The sequence below is a fragment of the Paroedura picta genome, chromosome 3 (assembly GCF_049243985.1).
Source record: "Paroedura picta isolate Pp20150507F chromosome 3, Ppicta_v3.0, whole genome shotgun sequence".
Classification (NCBI taxonomy): Eukaryota; Metazoa; Chordata; class Lepidosauria; order Squamata; family Gekkonidae; genus Paroedura; species Paroedura picta.
In genome coordinates, this window is record NC_135371.1 from 153,847,587 (window position 1) to 153,857,608 (window position 10,022).

At 46.1% G+C, this 10,022-nt stretch overlaps 1 protein-coding gene across 1 annotated transcript; it reads right to left on the reverse strand.

The window, feature by feature from the left end:
- Window positions 1-1,034: 1,034 nt before the first annotated feature.
- TEFM (transcription elongation factor, mitochondrial) lies at window positions 1,035-7,889 on the reverse strand. The gene is made up of 4 exons (XM_077328736.1): window positions 7,701-7,889; window positions 4,711-5,147; window positions 2,730-2,879; window positions 1,035-2,135 (listed from the first exon to the last, which is right to left on the reverse strand). Exons 1-4 carry the CDS (start codon window positions 7,735-7,737, stop codon window positions 1,698-1,700), a joined length of 1,062 nt encoding a protein of 353 aa, XP_077184851.1. The 5' UTR covers window positions 7,738-7,889; the 3' UTR covers window positions 1,035-1,697.
- Window positions 7,890-10,022: the final 2,133 nt, after the last annotated feature.

Here is a 10,022-nt window from a genome sequence, read left to right on the forward strand (position 1 = left end):
TGGAAAAGAGCAAACGTTATTCCGATCTTCAAAAAAGGGAGGAAGGATGACCCGGGAAACTACAGACCAGTGAGTCTGACCTCTGTTGTGGGGAAGATAATGGAGCAGATATTAAAGGGAGCGATCTGCAAACATCTGGAGGACAATTTGGTGATCCAAGGAAGTCAGCATGGATTTGTCTCCAACAGGTCCTGCCAGACCAACCTAGTTTCCTTTTTTGACCAAGTAACAGGTTTGCTGGATCGGGGAAATTTGGTTGATGTCATTTACTTGGATTTTAGTAAAGCTTTTGACAAGGTTCCCCATGATGTTCTGATGGATAAGTTGAAGGACTGCAATCTGGATTTTCAGATCGTTAGGTGGATAGGGAATTGGTTAGAGAACCGCACTCAAAAAGTTGTTGTCAATGGTGTTTCATCAGACTGGAGAGAGGTGAGTAGCGGGGTACCTCAGGGTTCGGTGCTCGGCCCGGTACTTTTTAACATATTTATTAATGATCTAGATGAGGGGGTGGAGGGACTACTCATCAAGTTTGCAGATGACACCAAATTGGGAGGACTGGCAAATACTCCGGAAGATAGAGACAGAGTTCAACGAGATCTGAACACAATGGAAAAATGGGCAAATGAGAACAAGATGCAATTTAATAAAGATAAGTGTAAAGTTCTGCATCTGGGTCAGAAAAATGAAAAGCATGCCTACTGGATGGGGGATACGCTTCTAGGTAGCACTGTGTGTGAACGAGACCTTGGGGTACTTGTGGATTGTAAACTAAACATGAGCAGGCAGTGTGATGCAGCGGTAAAAAAGGCAAATGCCATTTTGGGCTGTATCAACAGAGGCATCACATCAAAATCACAAGATGTCATAGTCCCATTGTATACGGCACTGGTCAGACCACACCTGGAGTACTGTGTGCAGTTCTGGAGGCCTCACTTCAAGAAGGACATTGATAAAATTGAAAGGGTACAGAGGAGAGCGACGAAGATGATCTGGGGCCAAGGGACCAAGCCCTATGAAGATAGGTTGAGGGACTTGGGAATGTTCAGCCTGGAGAAAAGGAGGTTGAGAGGGGACATGATAGCCCTCTTTAAGTATTTGAAAGGTTGTCACTTGGAGGAGGGCAGGATGCTGTTTCTGCTGGCTGCAGAGGAAAGGACACGCAGTAATGGGTTTAAACTTCAAGTACAACGATATAGGCTAGATATCAGGAAAAAGTTTTTCTCAGTCAGAGTCGTTCAGCAGTGGAATAGGCTGCCTAAGGAGGTGGTGAGTGCCCCCTCACTGGAAGTCTTCAAGCAAAGGTTGGATACACACTTTTCTTGGATGCTTTAGGATGCTTAGGGCTAATCCTGCGTTGAGCAGGGGGTTGGACTAGATGGCCTGTATGGCCCCTTCCAACTCTATGATTCTATGATTCTATGATTCTAGATTTACATATAGCAAACTGTTATACTACCCACAATGGCAAACCTTGATTTCATTTTTCATAGAACTATACAGCTGTACATTGTAGCTAAATATCTACTATACTTTTGACCTTTTACATCAACTCTTAAAAGCTTTTCCACTATAATCATGGCTTGTTAGGCTATAGTGTTGAGTTAAAGCATACAAGTTAATTATCAGGTACATTGATAAATTACCATAGATGCCATAATCCAAGCAAGAGAACCACGAAGGAAATCCAGAAAGATTTAAGTGCTATCATTTGATGTTAACATCTCATAAAAAGCTACTGCTTGCAGCAATGAATCACTCAGTTCCTCTTCTCGCTGTGGCTTGTTTGCAGACAACAGGCTTATGCAACTGGCCACTCTCTCTCTTGGAAAATCCACACGAGGCTGAGCTAGTGTAGCACATTCTAAAAGAAGCTGTTTTACAAGATAAATTCCACTAGTCCGTGTGTCTCCCATCATCAACCCAAAGTGTTTCCCTACCAAAATTCGGGGCACACTTAGTACTTTATCCTGGCCCTCTTGTGCAAATGTTTTATGTAACAATGCGTACAGCATAGCTTCCACTGTACGAAGATGCAACAGCACTGGAAACAGATTTGTATTCAAAGCAGAAAGTCCATTTTTTTCCAAAACATAAAAATCTGCTTCAGGAAGTCTGGATACTACAGAAGAAATCTGAAAAATATAATGCATCAAAATATATATTACTAACTCCCCTTTCATCCAGCAGAGGCATTCATTTCCAGCACATACATATGGAAGCAAAGCTTTAGTTTTGCCATCTGCATGGCAGAGGGGGGAAATCTGAGTTTTCTAGTTCAGTCATCAAGGTCCTTATAAGAACTATTGAACTGTGCCTACCAGCCTTTTTCATAGTATCCCAAAGGTTACTAGCTCCTAAAAAGCATGCATATTAGGAAAACTCTGGAAGGAGCTCTTTCTCCCTTACTTGACAATATCCTAAATTCAAGATGTAGGTTTGGAGTCTCAGTGCTAGTGGGCTTAAACCGCCAGGATGCAAAAACTGAACACACTTAAAAAGCGGACCTTGTTTTTACGGAACCTCAGATTCCCTAACGTCCCACTTTATTTTCTTCTGTATCAATTTCAAAGAAAGGAAAATCATATAAAATCAATAGGTCTAATCTTACTGTTTTAGATACAGCCTGTAGACCCCACTAGTTACCTGAGGATGACAAAGGGCCATACTGTTCCTGGAATGAATACACTTTCTAAACACAAGCTGCTTTCCATCAAAATGTAGCTTACCTCTTCCAGATAGACTGATGGCACATAGGTTCCTTTCATAAACATTGTACACTCATGCTGTTGCCAGTCATGAACAGTGAAGTGTCTGTTAATGTGAGCCCATGCAATTTTGTGTGTGCTGAACACAATGGATACTATGCTGTTGGCACTCTGGAAGAGATGGGAAAAGTTCAGGATGTATTAAAAAAAAAAGACTCCATCAAATTTGCTACCTGTGCCAGTCATGAAACTTCTCAGAACTCTAGTAGACATATCTAGAATACAGAATTTGGGTTAATGTAGGAAGATTATAAACACTGATGTCTGACTTAGATGTGACAAGACACAGGCTTGTATATTGTCCCAACACTAATCATTTAACCCAGCCTTTTAAAACCTTTTGACTATAGAGGCACCCCTGGAATAATTTTTGAGGAGCCCTGGAAATGATGTCAGCTGGCCATGCCTCCCTGCCACACTCCCTGGAAGTGGCATGTCATGGGAAGTGACATCACCATCTGCAGTAACCAGCAGGCTCGAGGAAGATGGGAGTGGGGGAGAGACAGCCTGCGGTTTAAGTGGAGAGTAAGCACGCAGGCTCTGCCCCCTCTCAGGTGCAGAAACCACAAGAGAACTCATGCTCGGGAGGGGAAGCAATTAAAGAAACTGGTTCCCTAGCTCGTGACTGAGTCCGTTAAGGCAGGAGGGGAAAGCCCACAGACCCCTGGCTGGGAATCCCTGATTTATTCATTTATAGTTAACTAGTAAATAAGCCCGCTGCAGTCTTAATGCAGCGGGCGCTAGCGGCTCTTCGGAGTTGGCGGGGGCTGCGGGGCCGGCGCGGCCGTGGCTAGGGGCTTGAGCGGGGCCCAGGAGTCGGCGGGGCCGGCGTGGGCGTGGGGCGGCTCAGGCGGGTCTCGGGAGTCAGCGGTCAGGATGCGGGCTTGGCTTGGCTTGGCGCGGGGTGGCTCGTCAAGGCTACCTGGGGCCGTGCAGAGTCTCGTTGTGCGGCGGTGAGAGTACAGCGGCACGGCGATGTGGCGTCCTAGCCTGGTGGAGGTGAGTGAAGTTATGGCAGCAGGCGGGCGGCTGCAGCCAAGGAGGAAGGGGGGCAGATCGGGAGGCGCTTTGTGCCTCCCGATTAGTCAGTCCAGCGGCAAGGGACCAATGGTCCCTTGCCACCAGACTGACAATCGGAGGGCCCAATCGGCAGGTGCTTCGCACCAGCCGATTGGGCCCACCAATTGTCATTCCAGAGGAAGGGGCCTATGGGCACCCTTCCTCATCACGGACAGGGCCCACCTTTGGTGCCCTTAACAGAATATTTTATCCGTTCCGCTAGGAGCAGTTAAAGATTATATTTAACCTTTAAAGTGAGATGGGATCTATGCCCTCAGAGACGATGCAAGAAGAGCTCCAGTGGTATGATTGGTTTACCAAGACAAACATTACAAAGCCTACTTACACAGGCAATTGTGGGCATCTGCTCCTGCACTCCAGATAGAATCAGGCCTGGCCTATGTGTGATATGTGTTTTATGTATGGTTCTCTGTTATAATGTAAACCGCCCTGAGCCTCCGGGGAGGGTGGTATAGAAGTATGATAAATAAATAAATAAATAAATAAATAAATAAATAAATAAATAAATAAATAAATAAATATTTCTCATAAAAACACAGACAGCTTCAGTACTAATTCTGAAGGAACAAAGGGATTTTTTCAAATAGCAGTGACTCTATGCATGGCATATGCATGGAAAAGACAATGTTTCAAAAGTAGTTTGTGATATAGCATTGGAGGTCTACTCCTTACATCAAATATTGTATTGTGCATGCCTGTTCTCTTTGAATCTCAGCCACTGCATATAATCTTGCTGGATTGACTGACCTAAGAAATTCACAATTGCCATCCTAGAGGGTTCTGTAGGACTTTCTCCCAGATGTGCCAAAGATTGTAGCCTTAATATTTGTTATATGAAAAGGGCACTATTCTTAAAGAATACCTTCAATTTCTCGCTTCCTATTTCTGGCTTGATATATTTCATCAAGGATACAGTTTTCCTCTTTTTCTTTTCACCTTCTGCAAGGAGCTTAAGAATTAAGTCACACACTTTAATAACTGTTTGATGTCGAAAGAAAGGTACTTCCAGTAAACTCTGTAAATCCTGATATGGCCCATGCTTATTTCTGTACTCTACTACATTAACAGACTTTCTCCCTTGCAAGGGTTTCACAGCAGAAAGTTCTTCCACCGTTGCCAGATTGAGTTGCTGTAAAACAGCAGACTTCTGCTCAGAGGTATACAAATCATCCAGAGATTGTTTAGGTTCCCTCGTGTTCTCAGGAACAGATGAATCAGCTTGGCCCTGCTGTTCAGCAGATGTTGACTTCGGACACCACAGAAGATACAGCTGAGACGGCCGGAGAAAACCTTTTCTCCCTGGGGGGAGAGGGGAATCAGATGTCAGTCACCTGCAGTTATTCCACCCTTCCCAGTAACAGTTAAGCCATTAACTGAATCCTGTATCAGGTCACACAGAAAATTATCAAAGATCAAACAACACAGTTTCATTGTCAAGAAATCTTTTAAGTTGTTGTTGTTGTTATCCTTTAATTTATATCCCGCCTCCCTCCGGAGGCTCGAGGCGGGTCACATAAAACCAATCCCCTAAAAACAGTAATAAGAACAATAAAACATAGTACATTAATCACAACAAGGCGAGACAAGAATGGCGGCCAGGTTCATGCAAACTAACCCGATTTCCATGACCCCACTAAAAGGAAGAGAAAAAAAAGGGGGGGGGGCTGATGGCAAATGCAAACGCCACATTTGTTAATCTCAGTTAATCTCTGAATCTTTCATGAGGTCTGTTAAACTTTACATTTTCAATATCCTTTCTAATAGCGATTTAGTCGATAAACCCTCTTCCAACATGATACTCTGGAGATGAAAGCAGCTATAGGCAAGAACCCAATACAGCCTGGGATCTGAGAAAACTTTCTGTACTGTCTGCCATTTTATTTGGCTGCAGTCATAATTACTATCTTATCCACACCTACCCGATCAAACAATAAGCAGCAGCAGGTAAACTGCCAGCACTGAGAATGCGTGACAGGGAATAACAGTAGCGGGTGTTTTTAAATCAACTCTAATCCTCACAACAGTGTACATGAGCCACTTCCAATACTCAATAAAATAATGTATAAATGGGAAATATTATTGAGGCTTTATTTGGGAGATAAGATGTATGGTCTGAGTACATGCCTTGGGCCTGCTCCACCCACTGCAACAGGAGGAGGGGAAATCTTTTTAGTAATCCAGTTACCTTTCCAGAACCACCTGTCTGCCAAGGAACACCTGCTTTCTCCCCTCCCCCCCTTTGGTTATGGAAGTCCTAAGTGTTGTAGAGCAGCGGTCCCCAACCCCTGGTCGGGGGACCAGTCCCGGTCCGTTGATCAGTCAGTACCAGGCCGCAGTTCCTCCTCATCTTCCTCCTTGGCTGCTGCTTCAAGGGTTGCCCTGCCACTCTGCCGCCGGCTCACCTTTGGTGGTTTCCAGCGGCCGCCATGGCTGGGGCTCCCCCTCGGCATGGCATTGCGCAGCTGCTTCTGGCAGCTCCCCCCAGCGGGCGGCGGGAAGTCAGGGGCGCTAGAGGGAAAGCAAGTGGAGCAGGGACTCATGCCGCGGCCAAATCCCTCGGCAAAAGACTACCCCCTCCCCAGGCCTCAGTAAAATTGTCAAGCATTGACCAGTCCCCGGTGATAAAAAGGTTGGGGACCACTGTTGTAGAGGATGCAAAGCCATATTCAAGTTCATTTGTTCAGTTCATGAAGAGTGTTGTCCAGGCCTGCTGGTTCTGATAGTTTCACGAAGGCCTTGGTAAATGCACACAATACTTCTCTACAGATGAAAGTGCAAAGAAACATCAGTGAAGGTTGGCAATAGTCTTTTAAGGGAAGGCTATCCACTAACAAAGAGCCTCTTGTGGCGCAGAGTGGTAAGGCAGCACACATGCTGTCTGAAGCTCTGCCCATGAGGCTGGGAGTTCAATCCCAGCAGCCAGCTCAAGGTTGACTCAATCTTCCATCCTTCCGAGGTCGGTAAAATGAGTACCCAGCTTGCTTGCTGGAGGGTAAATGGTAATGACTGGGAAGGCACTGGCAAACCACCCTGTATTGAGTCTGCCATGAAAACGCTAGAGGGTCAGATATGACCCGGTGCTTGCACAGGGGATACCTTTACCTTTATCCACTGTCTGATCTGATCACTGAAGAGCTACTGATAAGGTTCTTCAGAACACCCCCACACCCAGTTTCCCCAGAAGTATGAAAATCTCTGCTCTACATCAACTCAGATATGAGCAAGCAACAGGGGGCTGCAGCTACCTAGTGCAGCCTGTTGCTTGTTCATATCCCAGTTCATCTAAGGAAACCATCTTTTTTTTAATGTACTACAAGAAATCAAACTGTTCACAATGCTGCACTGTGCACACTTTCATGCCTATCACGGGATTGAACTGACAGGGATGAAGCGCAGCCACCCGGCCATGCAGAAAAGCGCACGTGTCCTCATTTGTTGTTTGGGTTCCTACGAGACTCGTTCTCCTTGCCTCTGGAGTAGACCTGCATCCATCTCCAAGCTGCCCTCTCTCCCCCCTTCCCCCAATAAAACACTTGTAATTTTCAGGCAAGCGGCAAGCCACTATAGATAAGGGCCAAAAGAGTTCATAAATAATACCAAATGTTCCAAGGTCAGCTGCCTGGCTCACGCCTCCTTTAAAAGGCATGCTCAAGCGCAGATTTCGGGGTTATGACTTCTCCCCATCTCTCGTCGATCTTTAACACAAGCCCTTTCCCCCGTACCTTTTAGCAAGGGGGCACCAACTTCGTACCATCGCGCCCCCATAAATGGACATCCCTCCGACACTAACAAAAGGGAGGCGGGGGGAAGGTTCCCTCGCACCAAAGCGACAAACACGCCACGCCACCCTACCTCTCTGCAGGAGACCGACAAGCCCTCTGAAACTCATCTTCGCCCTTTGCGACTCCTCGCAACACTTTTTGTCGTCCACGTTGTCTCATTTGCGCACCCTCGAAGAGGAGATTCCGGCATTCGGGACTAGGAAGGATAGTTCCGGCTTGTAAAACGGGCGAGCTCCCCCCAGTGGTCTTCAGGGAAGAGCCGTTTGTTTTCGGGGGCAACCGTTTCTTTATAACCTGTTTTACTTCTGCCTGAAGGAACTTTTGACTTTGAAAGCTGATCTCCTGAAAACCTTGTCAACATCATCAAATCAGAGTTGTAATGGGCCTCCAGTGTCATCTAGTCCCACCCACAGCGACAAGAATTTCATGCCCAAATTAGAAGAAGAGTTGGTTCTTATATGCCGCTTTTCCCTACCCGAAGGAGGCTCAAAGTGGCATACAGTCGTCTTCCCATTCCTCTCCCCACAACAGACACCCTGTGGGGTGGGTGAGGCTGAGAGAGAGCCCTGATATCACGGCTCGGTCAGAACAGTTTTATCAGTGCCATGATGAGCCCAAGGTCACCCAGCTGGTTGCATGTGGGGGAGTGCAGAATCGAACCCGGCATGCCAGATTAGAAGTCCGCACTCCTAACCACTACACCACTCCTAACCACTACAGCAAACTACACCAACTCCTAACCACTACACTACTACACCAAACTGGTTCTCCACCACAACCACTTTATTTACTTACACCATCCCTCTCTAAGTTTTGGAGCAGCTCACAGAAGTTAAAAAATTCATACAAAAATTCATAAATTGCTATTGGACTTGCACTGAAGTCTTTTACTTCTGGTGGTTACAAAAAGAGAGGCAAGATCACCGTAACTCGGCCTTTTTATTCAATACATCTTGAAGCCATTTATTCTCATCTTGCAGGAAAATTATACAGAACAAGAATGCTTGTCCACATCACAACTGAAATAGCATGCCAGCATAAGACTGAGCGTATTGTTTTATGTTTATTTGGTTTGGAGGATCTCCATGGTACGCTGCTAGGAGAAATACATTCACATTTCATAGTGCTGGCTTTGGCCTGGGTAGGAATCCTGAACAGGGCTGGAGGGGTTTACGTTTGCTGCAGCTTGAAGTAATGTATGTGCATGCATAGTGTTATCTTTTAAAATCGATATTTAACATGGACGGCAAGAATTACACTTGACTTAGAATCGTGGACACTGTTAGTTATATCAAGCCCTTTGTGCATCCTGTGCAATTGTCTCTTGATACCTCACGAACATATATGTGTGCTGTTGCAGCGGGAATTTACATCTGTGAGGTAGTTTGTTAATCAAGACTAAGGTGGCGATGGTTCTCAGAAGTAACTATTCCAGAGAGGTGGCAGCATTCTTTATTTTATTCTTATTTGTAATCATTATATTTGTATACCGACGCTCTTGGACTTGCCGTCTCGCGGCAGTTCACGACATGAAATAAAACATCTGTTCATAAAACGTTCAATTAAAATCCCAACAATAACAAATCCCCAATTACGAAAACATAAAAACAAGATGTCTTATCCCAACCTCACAAGCAGCTGAACCAGTATGGGCTGGGAAGCTGTAAATGCCAAGCCAGAAATAAAACATGGAATAATTCATGGTCTATTAACCAATAGATCCAGGCCGACCTACTATCTAAGCTGGAACCAGGGAAGGGGGGGACCTGATCACATTCCCCGGTATTCCACGCGCCCAGCCTCAACCAAACGCCTGGCAGAAGAGCTCTGTCTTGAAGGCCCTGCGGAACCCAGAGAGTTCCAACAGGACCCGCAACTCATCTGAGAGCTCATTCCACCAGGTTGGGGCCAGGACCGAAAAGGCCCTGGCCCTGGTTGATGCCAGGTGCATTTCCCAGGGCTCTGAGATCGTCAGGAGACTCATACCCACAGAGCAAGGTGCCCTGTGGGGGGCATAGGAAGGTAAGCAGTCCCTTAGGTCAGTAGGGCCCAAGTCACATATAGCCTTAAAGGTCAAGTCCAGGACCTTGAACTTGATCCGGAAAAAAACTGGCAGCCAGTGCAGCTGCCTCAGCAATGGCTGGGCAGGGGTCCTCCAAGTGAGAACCCGTGCAGCCACATTCTGCACCAGTTGTAATTTCCGGGTCAAGGACAAGGGTAAGCCTGCATAGAGCAAGTAAACAGAAGTCTAATCTGGAAGTGACCGTTGCATGGATCACTGTGGCTAGGTGTTCAGGGGACAGGTAGATGGAAAAGCGCCATCTGGGCTGCCTTCATGATCTGAGCCTCCATGGAAAGTAAGGCATCAAAGATCACCCCCAAATTCCTGGCT

Coding starts and splice junctions, on each gene's coding strand:
- TEFM (XM_077328736.1), bottom strand. CDS start 7,737: ATGAGTTTCAGAGGGCTTGTCGGTCTCCTGCAGAGAG. Junction 5,148..7,700: donor TGTCGGTCTCCTGCAGAGAG/GTAGGGTGGCGT, acceptor CTCTCCCCCCAG/GGAGAAAAGGTTTTCTCCGG. Junction 2,880..4,710: donor TAGGAAGCGAGAAATTGAAG/GTATTCTTTAAG, acceptor CATCTCTTCCAG/AGTGCCAACAGCATAGTATC.